At 38.0% G+C, this 23,534-nt stretch overlaps 1 protein-coding gene across 1 annotated transcript; it reads right to left on the bottom strand.

Moving 5' to 3' along the window:
- Positions 1-673: 673 nt before the first annotated feature.
- On the bottom strand, positions 674-23,273 carry CLIC2 (chloride intracellular channel 2). The gene is made up of 6 exons (XM_020889562.2): positions 22,959-23,273; positions 11,993-12,102; positions 11,758-11,883; positions 4,024-4,130; positions 3,158-3,339; positions 674-2,556 (listed from the first exon to the last, which is right to left on the bottom strand). Exons 1-6 carry the CDS (start codon positions 23,013-23,015, stop codon positions 2,395-2,397), a joined length of 744 nt encoding a protein of 247 aa, XP_020745221.1. The 5' UTR covers positions 23,016-23,273; the 3' UTR covers positions 674-2,394.
- Between the last annotated feature and the right edge of the window lie 261 nt (positions 23,274-23,534).

The raw sequence follows: 23,534 nt of genomic DNA, 5'->3' as shown, positions 1-23,534 counted from the left end.
GACCCTGATGCTGGGAAAGATTGAAGGCAGGAGGAGAAGGGGACGACAGAGGATGAGATAGTTGGATGGCATCACTGACTCAGTGGACATGAGTTTGGGTAAACTCTGGGAGTTGGTGATGGACAGGGAAGCTTGGCATGCATGGGGCAGCAAAAGTCGGACACGATTGAGTGACTGAACTGATATATAATTTATTATGATAAGAATATAACCATTGACTTCTTCTTCCTTAACTGTTTTTACCAAATATTGTATGTGTCTAAGGCTTTTCAGGATTTGTGATGATAATCATACATGTATTAATATTAATAAGTAATTATTAATATATTAATATTATCAACATATTAATTAATATATTAATAAGTAATATATGTATATGTTTACTAGTATTACTATTACTATTATTATCTGTTATGTATTATTATCACTAATATTAAAACAACCTTTTATTCTTGGAATAAATTCTACTTTGTGACTGGATGCTGATAATATTTTATTTAGTACTTTTATATCAACACTCAAAGGTAATATTGGTCTCTCTTTCTTCTGTGAGATGGTCCTTAAATTTTTTTTTTATCTCTTATGGAGTTATTTTTGGTAATCTTTGCTTTCCTAGGAAATTATCCCTATCATCTAGGTTTTGAAATTAATTTGCATGAGGTCTGCAAAGTAGTCTGTTTTTTAATAATTAATTTTTATTGGAGTACATTTAATATACAATGTTTGTTAGTTTCAGGTGTACAGCAAAGTGAATCAGTTATACATATATCCACTCTTTTTTTTTTGATTCTTTCCCCATATAGGTCATTACTGAATGTTAAGTTGAGTTTCCTGTACAGTAGGTCCTTATAGTTATTTTATATATAGTAGCATGCATGTGTCAAGGCCATCTCATGTGGCACTACTGGTAAAAAACCCACCTGCCAATGCAGGAAACATAAGAGACCCATGTTCGATTCCTGGGTCGGGAAGATCCCCTGGAGGAGGGCATGACAACCCACTCTAGTATTCTTGCCTGGAGAATCCCGTGGACAGAGAAGCCTGGCAGGCTACAGTCCATAGGGTCGCAAAGAGTCAGACACGACTGAAGCAACTTAGCACACATGCACACACACACACACACACACACACACACACACACATCATATCTTTTTTATCCATTCATCTGTTGACGGACATTTAGGTTGTTTCAGTGTCTTGGCTGTTGTAAGTGGTGCTGCTATGAACATATGGGTGCATGTATCTTTTCAAATTATAGTTCTAAATATATGCCTGGAAACGGGATTGCAGGGTCATATGGTAGCTCCATTTTTAGTTTTTTGAGGAACCTCCATACTGTTCTCTGTAGTGGCTACACCAGTTTACATTCCCACCAGCATTGTAGGAGGGCTCCCTTTCCTCCACACCCTACCCAGCATTTGTTATTTGTAGACCTTTCAATGTTGGTCATTCTGACCAGTGTGGGCTGGTACCTCATTGCAGTTTTGATTTGTATTTCTCTAATAATTGGCGATATTGAGCATCTTTTCATGTGCCTGTTTCATGTACCTGTTAACTCTTTAATCATTGCCTTACTTTTTTTTGAACCTATTAAAACACTACTTCATTGAGATTTTATCTAGGGAATTCCCTAGTGGTGAAGACTCAGCGTTTCCACTGTAAGGGGCATGGTTTCCATCCCTGGTAGGGGAACTGAACTGACATCCACATGCCCTGGGGTTGGCCAAAAATAAATAAATTTTATCTAACTCCCACCAAGACATGTAATAACACCTGTATTTCTTTTTTGAGGCTGAACTTTGTTTCTTCTCTGAAGGACCATGTGTAAAGTTCAGTTTTTGTTTTCAGATTTGAGCGATGTGATTGCATTTTAAGATGGACATCTGAGTACATATAATAATGGAACACTTTAAAATTCTGTAGAAAGATTTATGATTATCCTCTAAGAATGGTTTACTTTACCCTTTAATGAGTAGCAACAAGACCTTTTGATCAGTCAGATGTCTTAGTAAAATTGTTTTAATGATTTAGGTGGAAATGTCTCTAAGGGACAGTTTGAAACCATGACTATATGTCATTTGTAACTTTAGCTATCAGTTGAGCTTGCACACATGATACCTTCTAGGATTTCAATCAAATGGTAAAAGATATTGACACTTTTCATATCATTTAAAATTGCAGTGGTTGTGCTATGGGAATTAAAATATGAAATATGAAGACCTGTAAAATACGCAGTAAGCAGATAGTTTGGATTAACTAGGTACAGAAAATACAGTATTCTTTTTCATAAGAAAGTTGAATAGAGAAAACAGCATTTTCCATATTCTTATTTCTAAAAGACTTTCTAATATAATAGCAAGTGAAAAGAGAGATTTTTCTACTGAAAGGGCTGTCCTAACTCTTCTGTTTAGCCACACTTGCATAGGTATTTTCAATTTCTTTGTCTTCTGGACATGTGTGGGTAAATTCTTCACGGGCGTAGGCATTTTGGAGATAGCGCCAGACTCCTGAGAATTCTACTGGAATGTCAAAGTCACGGTATTTCTTTGCAGCAACCTAGTGTTTTGGGGAAAAAAAAAGAGGAAAAGCAGTTGATAGTGAGGGGCATCAGTAACATGCTGACTGTGTAAAAATACATCTCAAAGGTCCAGATCATTGAGGACATGTTATCTACACAAAAATTACAAAATAAATGTAAAGAATCTTGGTTTTACTATGTTAATGTTTTTTTCTACATATGTAAACAAAACTTTATGCTTGTAATTATTTTTAAATTTATGCTATATTTAATTATAAATATATTTAGAAGAAGGAAGCACAGATAAAGAGCTTCTATCTCTTCACTGGACTGTGAGTTTGTTTAGGGTTCCAACAGTGTCTTCCTCCTCAACAGTTCTGTGCAATGGGTACCCTTGTTTTATAGACAAGACAGTGGAAAACACCTTCTGATTTAAGAAGAAAGAAGCAAGAAGTGTTTATGCTTCCCAGTGGAGATCTTTATGGATTTTTCCTCTAAGGAGAAAAGGAGACATATACTACACATAACAATGATGACAAATCAATAATATAAAAACCTTACACTGAATGGTCACTGTGCTTCCTGCTGGCGACTCCCCAGACCCTTCTCAATCATTCAGCCTACCCTGTAAAGACTTACTTTAATAATGTGCAGTTTGGGTAACAAGCTGCAGTCAGCCAGGGTCAGTTGATCGCCATCCAAGAACAATCTTCTGGAGACTGTGAGTTCTTCAGCACTGTCTGGATCAATTTCATCCAGAAGTGGGGTGTTCAAATAGTCATCCAGACGCTTAAATTCTTTAAGCAGAGATTTTTCAAAGGCTGAGGCAATGAAATCATAGGGTTACGTATACATTTGTTATCTTCATGACTGAATACATTCTCAATATGCTTTTCTCACATTAAGATAGCTCTGTCCTTTCACATTGCTTACACTGACTCTTCAAAATCTATATATTTAACTAAATGCTCAACTACACACTGATAAGACAGAGGCAGATGTTTAATCAAATGGCGAGTGGAAATATTTTTGGACTTTTCCTGAGGAAGTACATTGGGAGGAGAGTCAAAGAAAGAAAGGTGATGCATGTTATCACTAGAGGGGAGTCAGAAAGTGGGAAAAGAGACTCATAGCTCTCCTGATTCAGAGAATAGTAAACCTTTTCAAGAGTGTTTGTGGGAAATAGTAGCTGCTATGGTTTAAGAAACCTTAAAGGTACACGCAGCTGGGAGAGTTGGAAGGTTAAGAAATACAATCCTGCAGTTAGTTCACATTTGGCATGCCAATGTTCTAGTTGAGCTAAGTTGGTGATTACTATATTGAATATTAGGTCATAAATCCAATAAAACTTCATTCAAGGGAATTTCAGAAGAGAGGAAAGAGAACGAGATAAAGAGTATTTCTCAATATATATTATATATTCAGGAAAATCCTATTTTAGCTGAGTCAGAATGTGATTGTGAGCATGTGAGAGAAACAAAAAGATTTAAATAAAGGTGTCTTACTCTTATTTGCCTCCTTTTGTGTATTCTTAATGTATGCAGAAAACTTGGCAAAGAGATTACAGCCCACATCAAAGGACTCCTTGTTCCTGGGACTCAAGTGAGGATACCTTAAAAAGAAACATCACTGCACATAACATTCACATATAACAAGGCATACACCAGGTGTCCTAGCTTGCACTCTACTGAGAATAGAAATTTTGGAAAATCGTGCTGGAAACTGAAGGTCCTGAGAAACTTTTCATTGAAAATATGTCTTTTTCCCAGTCTGAGAATACTTTAGTGTTTAAAATTCACTGGGAAATCAGCTATTTGGAATTCAAAGTTCCTTTATCTGTGAAAACAATGTTTCAAATGACTGTTGGGTCCCCATGGTAGTGGTTTAGTCACTAAGTCATGTCCAACTCTTGTGACCCCATGGACTGTAGCCCACCAGGCTCCTCTGTCCATGGGATTTTCCAGGCAAGAATACTGGAGTGGATTGCCATTTCCTTCTCCAAGGGATCTTCCCGACCCAGGAATCGAACCCAGGTCTCCTGCATTGCAGGCAAATTCTTTACCACTGAGCTATGAGGGAAGCCCCCCCTACTTGATCCTAAAAACCTGTTTGACAGAAGATAAGTAGTACAAAAAAACATGGCTTCAAATAACAAAACACATAAAAGTGTAAAGAGGAGAAAGTGGGGAAAGAAGCGAAGATGTCTTCCTCTTAGTAATACAAAGTTAATTTAGCATAATACAATAAAATAATGTAATAATGTAATTCACCACATTAACAAATGAATGAAAGCTGTATGATCATGAACAGATGCCTGAAAAGTGTCCAGTGAAAATAAATAAATCAACTACTATTTATAAAACCCTGCACTAGCAACTAGAAATGGTTGGGTCCAATATTTAACCATCTTCCTTGATTCTTCTTTTTCTCCATCCCTGCATTTGATCCATTAGCAAGTCCAGCCAGCCTACCTTTCAGAATGTACCTATAATCTGTCCTCAACTTGCCACATCCACTGCTTCCTGCCTGCTCCCAAGCCTATATTACTGCAACTGTTTTTGATTACAGTAATTCCCCAACGTATGAACCTTCAAGTTTCAAACATCGGGTGGAGAGGGAGGTGGGAGGGGGGGATCAGGATGGGGAATACATGTAAATCCATGGCTGATTCATGTCAATGTATGACAAAAACCACTACAATATTGTAAAGTAATTAGCCTCCAACTAATAAAAATAAATGAAAAAAAAACTTTCAAAGATATGAGCTGGATCTGCAGGAGGATGACTTCACTGAACTCCTTGCTGTGCAAAGTACAAGGAGCTGATTAATGAAGACCTGATGGAATTGGAGGGTCAGAGAAAGGACAGAGAGGCCAGAGGAATAAATAAGTGAAGAATGGATGAGGTTTATGACACAGCAAATGGCAAGGGGATTTTATTTATTTGAGGAGGGACTGTTAGCTTTTGAAACCCAGGACCTGAACCTAGAATGCTACATGAATGTTGCAGCAGGTGTTCAGAATGCAATCCACTGCTACTGTGTCATCTATGGAGAAAAATAGAGTAACTACCCTGACATCACTGTACTGTTTCTTCAAGAGGGTGGATAGAATTGAGTTCAGCAAGGAGCCAGACACTGTGGCATAAATGCAGGTGTGAGTGACATTGTAGCTCGCCCTCTGTCTCCTACTGCTGTTGACCTTTCAGCTCTACTATTTGCCATCTCCTCTCCCTTCCTCTAGTCAGTAACTCTTCTTGCCTGTTCACTGGATGCCAGCCCCTGTATGCCAGCTGTTGTACTGTGTGACTACTGTACTTTTCAAGGTGCTGTGCTGTAGATTAAAAAATGTTCCCTTTGTTTTTTCATGGTTGTTTACGTTTTATGTATTATTTGTGTGATAAGTATTAAAAACATATTACAATACAGTACCATATAGCTGATTGTGTTATTGGGGGGTGGGGTGTGTGTGCTCAGTGGTGTCCGACTCTTTGCAACCCGTGGACTGTAGCTCACCTGGCTCCTCTGACCATGGGATTTTCTAGGTTATTGGGTACATAGCTCAGTTGGTAAAGAGTCTGCCTGCAATGCAGGAGACCCGGGTTCATTCCCTGGGTCAGGAAGATCCTCTGGAGAAGGAAATGGCAACCCACTCCAGTATTCTCACCTGGAGAATCCCATAGACAGAGGAGCCTGGCAGGCTACAGTCCATGGGATCACAAGAGTCGGACATGACTGAGCAACTAAACCACCACCACCAGGCTAACTTCACTGGACTTACAAACAAATTGGACTTATGAACATGCTCTCAGAACAGAACTCGTTTGCATGTAGGGAACTTCCTGCATCCTCCCTGTCCCATGCTTGTCCCTCACACTCTCAGAATATTCTGCACCTGCTACCAGAGCCCAAGTCTTCACAGTGGTGTGATCTGATCCCACCTTACCTCTCTGCTCTCATCTCTTTCCACTCTCTGTCTTATTCCCATTGACTACCTTGCTTTTCTTCTAATAGACCTGACAAGGTCCCACCACAGGTCCTTTTCACTTGATCTGCTTTTACATAAAGAGCTTTCCCTTGTATATGCACATGGCCTGCTTCCCTCTTATTTCAGGTCTTTTAATCTGATATCTCCTCCTAAGTGAGGCCTTTCACTGGCCACCTTATCTGACATTGCAACCTCTCCCTTGTCCCACACACCCACTACTTCCCTCCCTTGCTTTACTTTTTTCTTCATATTTATCATCATCTAAAATAGTTAATAGTTTGCTTTTTCTCTTGCTTATTTGCTATCTTCCCTAACTAAAATATAAGTTCTGCTAAGGCAGAGATTTGCGCATTTTATTCACTGATGTGTCCCAAATGCCCAGAGTAGTACCTGACACATAATAAGTATTCAGTAAATATTTGTTAAATGATTACATGAATCAATTAATTTCTTTAACTTGGTCAAATGTATCCATCAATAACTTTCAGCAAGTATCATTTTAAATGGTGAAATGTTACAACTATTCCCTTTAAAATCAGTAAAGGATGGGGATAATCATGATAACTATGGCTCTTCAATATTGTGCTGAATGCACTAACTTGTGAGACAAGGAAAAACACCATTCTGGGCGTGACTACATTTTGTACATAGAGTTTAGGCAACAAGACAGAAATGCCTATGATTGCTCTTATGGTTGACATTTTCTGAGGTTTTAGCAAGTGGAGAAAAACAACAACATAAAGCAATCAGTAAAATTATTGGAAGAGAAGTAACAATATAACTGTATACCTATAAAAAGCAAGAAAAATTGCCTTTTCTAGCCAAAATAATTGCTAGAAATAATGAGATATTTTGATAAGGTGGCTAAATACAAATCAGACATTAAAGAAGTAGCCATAACAAAATGGATGTTAGTAACATATTCCACTTACAAAAGTGGCAAATATATAAAATATTTATAAATAATTTAATATGAAAGGTATAGAGCCAAAATAAAAACAGAACTCTACAAAATTTCATCAAATGACACAAGACACTTAGAACAACCTGAGTGTCCATCAGTGGATGAATGAAGAAATGTGGTTCTATTCTCTCTCTCACCCACACACACACAAACACAGTGGATATTAGCCATGAAAAAGGAGGAAATCCTGCCATTTGTGCCCACATGAATGGATCTTGTGAACATTATGGTAAGCTGGACAGAGAAAGACAAATACTATATGATATCACTTACATGTGGAATGTTAAAAAGCCAAACTCATAAAAATAGAGAGTATAATGGAGGTCACAAGAGAGAGGATGGGGGATGAAAGAATCGGTAAGATGTTATTTAAAAGTAAAAACTTGCAACTAGTATATAAATAAGTTTAAGATATTGAATCCACTGCCTAGTGATTATAGTCAATAATACTGTAATATAAACTTCAAAGTTGCTAATACAGTAGATCTTAACCATTATTACCACTAAAAATAAATGATAATTATGTGATGGAATAGAGGTATTAGCTAGTGCTAGGTGGGTAAACATACAGCAATATGTAAATGTATTGAATCAACATGTTGTATACCTTAAACTTACACAATGTTATATGACAACTATACTTCAATATTTTTCAGACACATTTTTCAATGACTGTATGGTATTCCATTGCATGGAGACATGAAAATTCATTGCGAATTCTGAAGTTTTGAAGTTTAACAAAAGATACAGAGAATAGCATACAAAAAAGAAATGCCCATGTACCCACCATCCATATTTACTAAAAGCCAACATTTTGCCTTTAAAAAAGACTTGAAGGAGCCTTCTAATGGGCATGTGGGCAGTGGCTCCTGAGGGATCTCTCAGAGAGAGTTGAGATCTGCTGGAAAGACATCAGTGAGGACCCAAGCTATTATATATTGGGAACCAGAAGTTTACTTGAGATCACAATTAGTGGAAATGCAAACTAAAGTATCAGTGAGATATCACTAAACCCATCTGGGTGTCACAGATGTTAAAAGAATGATAATGTATAGTATTAAAGATATGTAGAAAAAGTGTATCCTTATATTCTAATGAATAAAGCTGTAAAATTTTTTAAAAGATACATACCACTTGAATTTTGTTCCTGTGAATCTATTCCACAGGAATAAAAACAACAGTACATAAGGACACATGAGCAAGGATGTTATTTACAGCAGTTTGTACTGATAAAAAAAACTGGAAGGAAAGGGAATGTCCATCAGTAGAGGAATCATTTGGCAATTTGCAGCACAATTATAGTAAGCATAAATCTACACTAGTGGAGTTGATGAATATTAAAAACTTTTTCTGAAGTCGGATAAGCCAGATGCACAAATTATGCTTACGATTATTGTGTTTATATGAGCATAAAAAGGGTATGGAAACATATACCACAGATTATTTTTCATTACTTACCTTTGGGAGCAAGAAAAGTTTTGGGAGCAGGTGGTTTGAAGGGATTCAGTAGTAGAGGAAGATGGATGAGGAAAAAATAACAAAATTAGACTCAATACTTATAGGACAAACTTGGAACAAGTGCTTAAAATACAGGAAGCCATCACTAATGGATGAAAGAGACAAAGCATAGGAACACAGAAAAGAATCTGAAATAGCATCCCTAGTTTCTTTTTTTTTTATTATTTTTTTATTATTTTTTTTAATTTTTTATTTTTTATTTTTTTTTTGATTAGTTGGAGGCTAATTACTTTACATCATTACAGTAGTTTTTGTCATACATTGAACCCTAGTTTCTTAGGTAGGAAGAATTTTGTACTGATAGATCCTTTTATTTATAATGTATACATTAACACTAAAATACTTTATTTTTTTAGAGCAGTTTTAAGCTTACAGCCAGACTTCTGACTGATGAAAACTGTGAGATAATAAATGAGTGATATTTTAAGACACTGAGTTTGTTGAACAACAATAAAAAATGAATATAGTAGTCTTATTTATTTTCAGACACTATCCTGGGTGGGCAGAGATGTAGAGCTCTCATTCAAGTGTAGACAGTGCAGTTATGGCCTCTGGCTAATTGAGAGATATCTGTTTCCTGGTTTTCTTGTGTTAGGTATGTTCTTCCTTCATGCCATCAGTGATATAATGAGCTAGTCTTCATCAGTCCTCATGGACTTTACAGTGCTATTATCCCATACCCTCACTCCCAACCCTCCAAGTGCTTCTTCTCTATTTCTAGACCACAGAGAATTTACTTTTTTAATTTAAGTAAGTTATGCATTTTAAAATAATTTAAAATATTATATTGATGGTCTTTGTGTCTTTGAGGTCAAAGGGGGAAGTTTATGCATGATAGACATAATATTTCTCCCCTGCAGAACTAAGATATCAGACTGAATTAAAGCCTATTTCAAAATTCTAGATCTTCTGAGGGCTCTACAATAAAATAAGTCTGATTTCTACCAGTATAAGTGTCCCCAAACCTCATTATGGATCAGACAATGTGGCTAAAATTAAATTTCATTTCTAACACACTACTTGCGTCTCATAAAGCTTTAATATATGTAAAAGTTTTCTAACCATATATGGAGTGATCAGGGTGGATCTTTGCAAACTTTTATAGAAAGAGCAAAATAGAGCTCTGAAATAGGCTATTCAGGTATGACCTAAATCAAATCCCTTATGATTATACAGTAGAGGTGATGAATAGATTCAGGGATTAGATCTGATAGAGTGCCTAAAGAACTATGGATGGAAGTCCGTAACTTTTTACAGGAGGTGGTGACCAAAACCATTGCAAAGAAAAAGAAATGCAAGAAGGTCAAGTGGTTGCGTGAGGAACATTTACAAATAGCTGAGAAAAGAAGAGAGGCAAAAAGCAAGGGAGAAAGGGAAAGATATAACCAACTGAATGCAGAGTTCCAGAGAATAGCAAAGAGAGGTAAGAAGGCCTTCTTAAATGAACAATGTAAATAGAGAGTAAAACAACAGAAAGGGAAAGACTAGAGATCTCTTCAAGAAAATTAGAGATACCAAGGGAACATTTCATGCAAAGATGGGCATGATAAAGGACAGAAACTGTAAGGACTTAACAGAAGCAGAAGAGATTAAGAAAAAGTGGCAAGAATACACAGAAGAACTATGCAAAAAAAATCTTCATGACCCAGATAACCACGATGGTGTGGTCACTCACCTAGAGCCAGATATCCTGGAATGTGAAGTCAAGTGGGCCTTAGGAAGCATCACTATGAACAAAGCTAGTGGAGGTGATGGAATTCCAGTTGAACTATTTCAAATCCTAAAAGATGCTGCTGTGAAAGTGCTGCACTCAATATGCCAGCAAATTTGGAAAACTCAGCAGTGGCCACAGGACTGGAAAAGGTCAGTTTTCATTCCAATCCCAAAGAAGGACAATACCAAAGAATGCTCAAACTACCATACAATTGCGCTCATCTCACATGCTAGTAAAGTAATGCTCAAAATTCTCCAGGTCAGGCTTCAACAGTATGTGAATCATGAACTTTCAGATGTTCAAGCTGGTTTTAGAAAAGGCAGAGAACCAGAGATCAAATTGCCAACATCCAGTGGCGTATCAGAAAACCGGGAGAATTCCAGAAAATCATATACTTCTGCTTCATTGACTACACTAAAGCCTTTGACTCTGTGAATCACAACAAACTGGAAAATTCTTCAAGAGATGGGAATACCAGACCACCTTACCTGCCTCCTGAGAAACCTGTATGTGAGTCAAGAAGCAACAGTTAGAACTGAACATGGAACAACTGACTGGTTTACAACTGAGCAAGAAGTATGACAATTCTGTATATTTTCACCCTGCTTATTTAACTTATAGGCAGAGTACATCATATGAAATGCTGGGCTGGAATCAAAATTGCCAGGAAAAGTATAAACAACTCACTGGAAAAGACCCCGATTCTGGGAAAGACGGCAAAATTGGAGAAAAGGGTGGCAAAGGATGAGGTGGTTAAATAACATCACTGACTCAGTGGGCATAAATCTGAGCAAACTCTGGGAGACAGTGAAGGACGGGGAGCCTGGAGTGCTGCAGTCCATCAGGCTGCAAAGTGTCAGACACGACTTAGCAACTGAGTAACAACAACAAAACACAAGTTTTCTAATCATATATGGAATGATGGGGGTATCTTTGCAAACTTTTCTAGAAAGAGCAAAACTGAAAAAAGATGTTTAGAAAAATACTCAATCTGCAATAAATAAGTCAATAAAATAGATTATCTCAAGAACAATAATATCCTGTAAAAATGCTGTACCTTGGAGGAGCCAGTGTCTGCTCTAGAAACTCCTCAATTTTAATGAAGTCTGTTTTCAACTCCTTGTTATATACCAGGAAGGGAGGATTGGTGCCTGGGGCTAAGTCCTTCAGCTCTTCAGGCTTTCTATAATTAATGAAAATAAGCAGAGTCATTCTTCTAGATAAAGTACATATTATGCAAACACCAAGACTGTATTGGTGTCTACTGATTTTAACCCCCTGATTTCTCTTACCTGGTCATGTCAACAGTAGTCACATTGAATTTAACTCCTTTAAGCCAGAGGATCATAAAAAGGCGTTGACTAAAGGGACAATTTCCAATACTCTCCCCATCACTTCCAGCCTATTAAGACAAAGAGAGGCTTCATTCATTCGTTTGCTCAACAAGTATTTATTGACTGCTTACTGTGAAATGAGGTAGTTGCTAGAGACAGAGTTGGAAGTCCTTAATCTCAGGGATTCTACAATATTTGGGCAGAGAGTGCTAATGAAGCAAATAATTTTATTGTATGTAAAAATTACAAGTGTGATGAGTATTAATAATGATAAATTTTATGCATTGCCAAAATTCATATGACCATTTCAGATATTCCAAAATTTTGTTACCCTAAATTCTTCAGTAACAAATGTTTCCAAGCATACAACTTGTTCCATTTCTAAGATTATATATTTAGAATTCATCTTTAAAACCAGAATGCTGAGTAAACATTATTTGCATTTTCCATTTTGATAGATCTTGCCAAATTTCTTTCTTGAAAGATGTGTTCCATATTTTCATCGGATATTTGATTTCCTTATTCTGTGAATTGTTTGTTCATGACAATTTTATATTTTTTATTAAGATTATGGCTTTTTCATTATTAGTTTGGAAAAATTGTCTACTAAAGCCACTAACTCTTTTTGATACATGTTACACGCACTTTTTTGAAGTCTCATGTAAAATTAAAATTTTAAATAAAATCTTATACTGTTTTCCTTTGTAAAATCTGGCTTTTCTGATATGCTTATACAGCTGTTATATACATCAAAATTGCAAAGAAAATATTTTATTATTTTGTTTTACTATAAAGATGTCCTCTCATGTTTTTTCTAGTACCTTTATGGTTTCCTTTTTACATTTGTTTCATCTATTAATATTTACAATTTATTTTCACATAAGGAGCATATTGGGACTCCAACTTTATTATTTTTATTATTTTACAAATAGATACATGCGCCTGTATGTTCATTGCAGCCTTATTTACGATTGCCAAGATATGGAGCCAACATAAATGTCCATTGACAGATGAATGGATTAAGAAGATGTGGTGTGTATATACAATGGAATACTACTTAACCACAAAAAGAATGAAACAACACCATTTGCAGCAACAAGGATGGACCTAGAGATTAACATACTAAGTGAAGTAAGCCAGACAAAGACAAACATGGATATCACTTATATGTGGAAACTAAAATATGACACAAATGAACTTATCTTCAAAACAGAAACAGGCTTACAGATGTAGAGAACAGACTGGTTGCCAAGGTGGGTGGTGAGGGAGGGATGGAGTGGGAGTTTGGGGTTAGCAGATGCAAATTATTATTAGATGAAGTCATTAAGGTTGAACCCTTATGATGGGATTAATGGCCTTATAAGAAGGGATCAGAGAGCTCCCTCCCTTGCATTGCTCTTTCCTCACTTTCCCCTACAACCATGCGTGCAAGTTTGCAGCAAAGAAGGCACATATCTATCATAAACCAGGAAGAGTGTTCTCACCAGAAACTGACCATTCTGCCACCTTGATTTTGGACATAATTCTTATATTTTGGTAAGTTTTCTTTTTCTTGGCAGTGACTGCAACAGAGGAAATAGTGTTCATTGTTGCTCTTTTTGGCGTCTGAGAGTGAAGAGATATGGGAAGAAACAACCAGTCTTGGCAGTCTGAACTTCTTTTGTAACAGAAGTCAGACTAAAGATCCAATCATAACGGGTTAGTGAATGGAATCTTGATTATGGGTGGGAGGAAGGAAGAACAATAAAGTCTGATAATAGTTACAGCAGGAAGGGTGGGTTGCTTTTAGTAAAAGGAAAGGCAGAACACTGAGGTGTGGGGGAAATGCAGTACAATTTTACAGGAAAACTGAAACTTTTTCTGTTGTTTATAATAATGCTGATTTAAAGTGCCATTACACAAAATGTATGAATATACAGTAGAGAAAAAGACAGACTCTTCTTCAATAAGTGGTACTGTGAAAACTGGACAGCTACATGTAAAATAATGAAATTAAAATACTTTCTAACACCATACACAAAAATAAACTCAAAATGGATTAAAGGCCTACATGTAAGACCAGATACTATAAATCTCTTAGATGAAACTTAAGCAAAACACTTTATGGCATAAATAGGAGCAAGATCTTTTTGGATCCACCTCCTAGAGTAATGAAAATAAAAGCAAAAATAAACAAATGGGATATAATTAAATTAAAAGCTTTTGCACAGCAGAGGAAATCTTAAACCAGAGAAAAACACAACCCATAGAATGGGAGAAAATATTTGCAAATGAAGCAACTGACAAGGGATTAATCTCCAAAATACACAAACAGCTCATGCAGCTCAATATAAAAAACCAAACAACCCAATCAAAAAATGGACATAAGATCTAAATAGACATTTCTCCAAAGAAAGCATACAGGTGGCTTATAATCACATGAAAAGATGTTCAACCTCTCTCATTATTAGAGAAATGCAAATCAAAACTACAACAAGTTATTACCTCACACTGGCCAGAAGGGCCATCACCAAACAATCGACAAACAATAAATGCTGGAGAGGATGTGAAGAAAAGGGAATCCTCCTATACTGTTGGTGGGAATGTAAGTTGGTGCAGTCACTATGGAAAACAGTATGGAGGTTCCTGAAAAAACTAAAAATAGAACTACCATCTGACCCAGCAATCCCAGCCCTTAGTATATATTCAGAGAGGACTATAACCTGAAAAGATACATGCACTTCAATGTTCATTGCAGCACTATTTACAATAGCCAGTACATGGAAGCAACCTAAATGTCCATTGACGGATGGATAAAGAAGATGTGGTATATATATATGTATATATGTGTGTGTGTGTGTGTGTGTGTGTGTGTGTGTGTGTGTGTATATTACTCAGCCATTAAAAGGAATGAAATAATGCCATTTGCAACAACACAGATGGACCTAGAGATTGTCATACTGAGTGAAGTAAGCAAAATATCATATGATATTGCTTATATGTGGAATCTAAATATGTTGGAAATGAACTTATTTACCAAACATAAACAGACTCACAGACTTAGAGAATAAACTTATGGTTACCAAGAGGGAAGGTGGGAGGAGGGATAAACTGGGAAATTGGGATGGACATTGACACACTGCTATATTTCAAATGGATAACCCAAACTTTAAATGATACAATGGACCAGTTAGACCTAATTGATATCTATAGGACATTTCACCCCAAAACAATGAATTTCACCTTTTTCTCAAGTGCACATGGAACATTCTCCAGGATAGATCACATCCTGGGCCATAAATCTAGCCTTGGTAAATTCAAAAAAATTGAAATCATTTCAAGCATCTTTTCTGATCACAATGGTAAGATTAGATGTCAACTACAGGAAAAAAAAAAAAAAAACTATTAAAAATACAAACATATGGAGGCTAAACAACACACTTCTGAATAACCAACAAATCACAGAAGAAATAAAAAAGGAAATCAAAATATGCATAGAAACAAATGAAAATGAAAACATGACAACCCAAAACCTATGGATTCAGCAAAAGCAGTGCTAAGGAGAAGGTTCATAACAATACATGCTTACCTCAAGAAACAAGAGAAAAATCAAATAAATAACCTAACTTTACACCTAAAGCAACTAGGAAAAGAAGATATGAGAACCCTAGGGCTAGTAGAATGAAAGAAATCATAAAAATTAGGGAAGAAATAAGTGAAAAAGAAACAAAGAGACTATAGCAAAAATCAACAAAACTAAAAGCTGGTTCTTCAAGAAGATAAATAAAATAGACAAACCATTAGCCAGACTCCATCAAGAAAAAAAGGGAGAAGAATCAAATCAACAAAATTAAAAATGAAAATGCAGAAATCACCACAGACAGCACAGAAATACAAAGGATCATAAGAGACTACTATCAGCAACTATATGAAAATAAGATGGACAATTTGGAAGAAATGGACGAATTCTTAGAAAAGTATAACCTTCCAAAACTGAAGCAGGAAGAAATAGAAAATCTTAACAGACCCATTATAAGCACAGAAATTGAAACTGTAATCAAAAATCTTCCAAAAAACAAAAGCCCAGGACCAGATGGCTTCACAGGTGAATTCTACCAAAAATTTAGAGAAGAGCTAACACCTATCCTACTCAAACTCTTCCAGAAAATTGCAGAGGAAGGTAAACTCCCAAACTCATTCTATGAGGCCACCATCACCCTAATACCAAAACCAGACAAAGATGCCACAAAAAAAGAAAACTACAGGCCAATATCACTGATGAACATAGATGCAAAAATCTTCAACAAAATTCTAGCAAACAGAATCCAACAACATATTAAAAAGATCATACATCATGACCAAGTGGGCTTTATCCAGGGATGCAAGGATTCTTCAATATCCACAAATCAATCAATGTGATACACATTAAAAATGGAAAGATAAAAACCTTATTATTATCTCAATAGATGCAGAGAAAACCTTTGACAAAATTCAACATCCATTTATGATAAAACCCTCCAGAAAGCAGGCATAGAAGGAACATACCTCAACATAATAAAAGCTATATATGACAAACCTACAGCAAACATTATCCTCAATGGTGAAAAATTGAAAGCAATTCCCCTAATGTCAGGAAAAAGACAAAGATGCTCACTCTTACCACTACTGTTCAACATAGTTTTTGAAGTTTTAGCCACAGCAATAAGAGCAGAAAAAGAAATAAAAGGAATCCAGATTGGAAAAGAAGAAGTAAAACTCTCACTGTTTGCAGATGACATGATCCTCTATATAGAAAACCCTAAAGACACCACCAGAAAATTACTAGAGCTAATCAATGAATATAGTAAAGTTGCAGGATATAAAATTAATACACAGAAATCCCTTGCATTCCTATACACTAACAATGAGAAAACAGAAAGAGAAATTAAAGAAACAATCCCATTCACCATTGTGACAAAAAGAATAAAATATTTAGGAATAAATCTACCTAAAGAAACAAAAGACCTATATATAGAAAACTATAAAACACTGATGAAATCAAAGGGAACACAAATAGATGGAGAAATATATAGTGAAAATGAGTATACTCCCCCAAAGCAATCTATAGATTCAATGCACTCCCTATCAAGCTATCAACGGTATTTTTCAGAGAATAGAACAAATAATTTCACAATTTGTATGGAAATACAAAGACCCTTGAATAGTCAAAGCAATCTTGAGAAAGAAGAATGGAACTGGAGGAATCAACCTGCCTGACTTCAGACTACACTACAAAGCTACAGTCATCAAGACAGTATGGTACTGGCACAAAGACAGAAATATAGATCAATGGAACAAAATAGAAAGTCCAGAGATAGGCTAAAGACTTCCTAAGACCCGACTGGCGGTACGTGCTGGGGCCGCGGAGGGAAAAAGCGCGCCGTACCCGGGGAGAGAGGGCGCCCAAACCTCTGGCTGCCTGGGCCGCTCGCCGCAGAGGGAAAAGGCGCGCCGCACCTAGGGAGAATACGCCCAAGCCTCTGGCTGCCTGGGCCGCTCGCCGCGGAGGGAAAAGGCGCGCCGCACCCGGGAGAGTACGCCCAAGCCTCTGGCTGCCTGGGCCGCTCGCCGCGGAGGGATAAGGCGTGCTGCACCCGGGAGAGTGCGCCCAAGCCTCTGGCTGCCTGAACCGCTCAGGCCGGGGAAGGCACAAAACGCAGGAGCAACCGAATCTGCGCTTTTGTGGAGTACCCGAAAACTGGAACCGCACTCAACGCAGGGCCCACTCCATATAGAGCAGCCGGGAGCCTGAGCAGTGTAGACGGCGAAAGCACAGACACCCGTGAGCGGGGCAAACCCAGTGTGGCCGGAACACGGTGAGCGCTATCCACACAGAGCGGTATCTGTCTGCAGCGCCCCGCCTCCCCGTAGCAGGACTGAACTGAACTAGAGAACCTGAATAAGAGATCACCTCCGCCCGCCTGTGTCAGGGCGGATATTAGACACCAAAGAGACGGCAAACAGAAGCCAAATAAACAAAGGGAACCGCTTCAGAAAGGACCGGTGCAACAGATTAAAATCCCTGAAGGTAACACCGAATACACGGGAAGGGGCCTACAGATATCGAGAAGTGTAAGCTGGAAAGAGGAGCTATCTGAAATTGAACTGAACCTACGCTGACCGCAACAACCTCAGAGAAATTCCTAGATATATATGTACATTTTTTTTTTAATTTAAAAAAAAAAAAATTTTTTTTCTTTCCCTTTCTTTTTTTTTTTTTTTAATTTTTTATTTTTTCTCTTTCATTTTCTTTTATAATTCCCTATTACTCCCCCATTACTCCTCAACTTTCATTTTCATATATTTTTACGATTTTTTTATTTGGGGGAAAAAAACTCAACATTCAAAAAACTAAGATCATGGCATCCAGTCCCATCATTTCATGGCAAATAGATGGGGAAACAATGGAAACAGTGACAGATTTTATTTTCTTGGGCTCCAAAATCACTGCAGACAGTGACTGCAGCCATGAAATTAAGATGCTTGCTCCTTGAAGAAAAGCTGTGACAAACCTAGGCAGCATATTAAAAAGCAGAGACATTACTTTGCTGACACGATGTTTGTAGAGTCAAATCTATGGTTTTCCCAGTAGTCATGTATGGATGTGAGAGTTGGACCCTAAAGAAGGCTGAGCACCAAAGAATTGATGCTTTCAATCTGTGGTGTTGGAGAAGACTCTTGAGAGTTCCTTGGACAGTTAGGAGATTGAACCAGTCAATCCTAAAGGAAATCAACCCTGAATATTCATTGGAAGGACTAATGCTGAAGCTGAAGCTCCAAAACTTTGGCCACCTGATGCCAAGAGCTGACTCATTAGAAAAGACTTTGGTGCTGGTTAAGGTTGAAGGCATGAGGTAAAAGGGATGACAGAGGATGAGATGGTTGGATGGCATCACCGACTCAATGGACATGAGTTTGAGCAAACTCCAGGAGATGGTGAAGGACAGGGAAGCTTGGCGTGCTGCAGTCTGTGGGGTTGCAAAGAGTCAGACATGACTGAGCAACTGAACAACAACAACAAAATCTTTATTATCGTCTTTATGATAGTTCTGATTTGAAAGCAGTCTGGCTAGAGAATAGTACTGCTCTCTCTCTCACATTTATCAATAAAGACAAACATATTTTATTCAGAATTTTGGCCCAAATGTTAAAGTCTATAATGGTATGGGCTTTCCTCGTGGCTCAGATGGTAAAGAATCTGCCTGCATTGCAGGAGACCTCGGTTCAATTCCTGGGTTGGGAAGATCCCCTGGAGAAGGGATAGGCTACCCACTCCAGTATTCTTGGGCTTTCCTGGTGGTTCAGATGGTAAAGAATCTGCCTGCAATGCAGGAGACCTGGGTTTGATCTCTGGGTTGGGAAGATCCCCTGGAGGAGGGCATGGTAACCCATTCCAGTATTCTTGCCTGGAGAATCCCTATGGACAGAGGAGCCTGGAGGGCTACAGTCCATGTGGTTGCAAAGAGTTAGACATGACTGAGTGACTAAGCACAGCACACATAATGTTATGCACAAATCTGTGAAAACTTAATTTTAGACTGGTAGCTGCTGCTGCAGCTACTCAGTCGCTTCAGTCGTGTCTGACTCTGTGTGACCCCATAGATGGCAGCCCACCAGGCTCCTCTGTCCCTAGGATTCTCCAGGCAAGAATACTGGAGTGGGTTGCCATTTCCTTCTCCAATGCATGCATGCATGCTAAGTTGTTTCAGTCGTGTCTGACTCTGTGCGACCCCATGGACAGCAGCCCATCAGGCTCCTCTGTCCATGGGATTCTCTAGACAAGAATACTGGAGTGGGTTGCCATTTCCTTCTCCATTAGACTGGTAGAGTAGAGAACACAAAAACTTCATTTATCAGTGAACAGCAAACAAATAAGACAACCTCTGCATTTAGAGAAAATAAAATGTGTTCTTTTAGAAAATCCTTTCTTAGTTCCCAGATATAAATCTTGCCCAAGTCATTTAGAGCTGAAAGGCAATGTTTTCACTAGCTATATGGAACACAGGGGTGTGTGTGATATGAATTCTTAATTGTGATAGGAAAAAAAATTACTTTCTTTTAGGGATCCCATCAGTGCTATTGGGAAGTTGTGGTAGGTTCCCCAGAGGTAGCTGGGAAAATTGCAGAGTTATTTAATCTTTGGAAAGACACCACAGTATAAATGAGATATAGTTGCTTTTTAAGCTTTGTCATTAACATTTTCACTTCTCTCAATTCCTATTCTCCCTCATAGTATCTTCTACAGAACTTCTAGAGATCTTTGGAATCAATCTTGCATGCATGCATGCTAGTTCACTCAGTCATGTCCAACTCTGTGACCCTATGGACTGTAGCCTGCTTGGTTCCTCTGTCCACGGGATTCTCCAGGCCAGAATACTGGAGTGGGTTGCCATTCCCTTTCTCCAGGGGATCTTCCCGACCCAGGGATCAAACCCACATCTCTTGTGTCTCCTGCATTACAGGCAGATTCTTTACCACTGGCGCCACTCTTAAAGCAAAGCAAAACAAAAACCCAGACCAGATGATAGTCAAGGTTCCTTCAGAAAATCTGTGACTTGTGTCAACATCATTAGATAAGCTTACATGTAGAGGATTTCATCTAGTGAAATTCTGAGAAATTTTACTAAAAAGTGTGCCCAAGTGAAAATAATTAAGATTATGCACAGCTATTTTAATTTCCCAAGTGGTGCAGTGGTAAAGAATCTGCCTGCTAATGCAGGAGATGCAAGAGATGTGGGTTTGATCTCTGGGTCTGGAAGATCCCCTGGAGAAGGAAATGGCAACACACTCCAGTAGGCTACAGTCCATGGGGTCGCAAAGAGTCGGACACGACTTAGTCAGTGAATATGCACACACAAAACAGTTACTTAAAAGGACTTTAATTTTAACCCAGCCATTTATTAGCTATGTAACCTTAGGCAAAACTACCTAGGTACTTTTTTTCTTTAGTTTCTGTACCCATAAAATAGGGTTAATAATAAACCATGTAGCACAGGCCCTGCCATATAGTAAGTACTCAGTAAGTGATTAGTTTTTAACCTGAAAGTTATTGTTTAATTTAACATTTGCTCCTCCAACGTGTGACTTCCTAACTTCTACTGTCTAGATAACCACACAAATCATGGGAAGTCTATGAAGATAAACACACAGATCAGTGCCAGCAATGGGTTAGAGGAATTAGGTTGGACTGAATAAACAAGTTTGGACAAAAGAAACTAGTTACCCTCTGAAGAGACTTATTACCTCTGGTTTGAGATTGGTAGGTATAAAAAGCCGGTTGGGAAGTTAAGGCTTACTTAGATTTGCTGGAATCTGAAGGTAGAAGATGGAGAAAAAAATGGCAATCCATTCCAGTACTCTAGCCTCTAGCCTGGGAAATCCCATGGACAGAGGAGACTGGCGGGTTACAGTCCATGGGGTCGCAAAGAGTTGGACACAACTGAGTGACTAAACAGCAATAACAAGAGGTAGGAGAAGTGGCTCTTATGCCCCACAGTCCAGCAAACACTTACTTGGATTCTTTTTTTGTGTAGGAATTCAAGAGTCTCTCTCTCACCCATAATTTTTTAAAGGCAGATTAACTATGTCCTTGGTGTATATATGTTTTAAAAAAAATGAAAGTAGAAGTGTTAGTCCCTCAGTCATGTCTGACTCTTTGTGACCCCATGGACTATAGCCCGCCAGGCTCCTCTGTCCATGGAATTCTCCAGGCAAGAGAACTGGAATGGGTTGCCATTCCCTCCTCCGAGGTATCTTCCTGACCCAGGGATCAAACCCATGTCTCTTATGTCTCCTGCATTGCAGGCAGATTCTTTACTGTCTGAGTCACCAGGGTATAAAAGTATTACTTTGGCTAACAGGTGTTTAATCTAACATTTGGTAAGCACACCTTATTTATGTCTTTGTAGGCCATCAAGAGGAGATGTAGTTTTAGAGGCAAATTATTTAACCTTTATTTCCTTAGCTTACTTATCTAGAAATCATGAGAACAATATTACTACCAATACTACTTATACTACTACTTTATTTTTATTAACCTATCTTCCTAAACTAAAGGAGATAATATATGTAAAGTGTTTAGAAAAGGGTCAAGCATGATATGAATTTGTTATTATCATCATCCTGAATACTTCCAATAGTAAATGAAAATATAGAGAAAATAGTTAATATAGGCAAGGATTTAGGAAACTATGCAGTTAGTTTCTACTTGGAATAACCCATTTAAATTGTTTCTTTTTCTTGATGAGCTAATTTAGAAACACATGTTCCTTTCTCCTGCTTTAGGGGTTTTCCAAAGGGCTTTTCTTAAAAGTTAAGATGTTTAAAAAAAAACAAGGCAAAATGCCTGCTACTCACATAACAGGCACACAAACATTCCTGGCTTTCCCCTCCTATGGTGTTCATGTGACACTGCTGTGATGTTCATCCATTGTAGGAGAATTTTAGAAAGCTCTACTTGTACCATGGGTGGGAATGAGGCTCTCGGGCCATTTTTGGCCCTCTCCTCACATTCAGCCCTTCCAAAATCTATCCAATAAAACATAGATTGTGAGACCTGGAAAGAATTAAGGATCATTTTGTCAGGCTCCTTCATTGTATAGATAGAGAAACAAACAGATCCATGGTTACAAAGGAAGTCACTGAGAATACAATTTAGCTGTTCTGACTACTAACCAGTCTAGTTGTCTTTCCACCATATCTTCTTGCTTTTTTCAGATGGGATGTTTTTCTATTGTTATATAAGAGCAGCCAAACACCCAAGCATTCTTCAAGGACTCAGAGTAGGTACCTAATTGCAAATTTATTTCCTATCTCTAGCTGAAATGTTGACTTTTTAAAAAGGAGCTGAGGTCCAGTGTCAAGAAAAATTACATTCTGTATGCTCTCATTAGAGCTAGAAACTTACCTTCACAAAAAGCTCAATTTCAGGGTCTGCTTCACTGCTGGGCCTTGGGCCTGCCATCTGTCTGTTTTTAGTGACAATTGTCAGCCCTCTGCCTTCTGCACAGTCCACAGTACTCACAGATTGGTTTCTTCCAATTTTATCCAAAGGCTTAAATGCAGGTTGTGCTTTCAGAGGGAAATCCAGCTTCTAATAGTCAGAACTGGGCTAGTCTCTCTTCAAGAGGAGGGGTGCAGAAAATTCTAGATGCTTGAGAGCGGCTCTTGAATTCGTTTTCCTTCTTCCTCTTGACCTAACATTTGAATCAAGGAGGAGCCAACTGGGTGTGTATAAACTGGCTGGCTAGAAGGGTGGGGGTGTTTCCAGAGACGCTTCAATGCTATGAGTCAGCATAGAGAAGCACATACAGAAAAATACACAAGCATTTTCAATATATCAAGCAGACCAGATGTTCTCTAGAGCTTCCCTTTGAATCCTGGGCCTCATGCCCAGAAAATGGCCCCTTATGCTGTTCTGTAACCTGACAGCAGCAAAAAGCTCTTCCAGGAAAAGGTCCAGAAATCATTCGGGTTTTAACAT

Source organism: Odocoileus virginianus, unplaced genomic scaffold (genome assembly GCF_023699985.2).
Source record: "Odocoileus virginianus isolate 20LAN1187 ecotype Illinois unplaced genomic scaffold, Ovbor_1.2 Unplaced_Scaffold_16, whole genome shotgun sequence".
NCBI lineage: Eukaryota > Metazoa > Chordata > Mammalia > Artiodactyla > Cervidae > Odocoileus > Odocoileus virginianus.
This window is presented reverse-complemented; position numbering and strand designations above follow the sequence as displayed.

Coding starts and splice junctions, on each gene's coding strand:
- CLIC2 (XM_020889562.2), bottom strand. CDS start 23,015: ATGGCAGGCCCAAGGCCCAGCAGTGAAGCAGACCCTGAAATTGAGCTT. Junction 12,103..22,958: donor AAATTGAGCTTTTTGTGAAG/GTAAGTTTCTAG, acceptor TTGTCTTAATAG/GCTGGAAGTGATGGGGAGAG. Junction 2,557..3,157: donor CCAAACTGCACATTATTAAA/GTAAGTCTTTAC, acceptor CCAAAACACTAG/GTTGCTGCAAAGAAATACCG.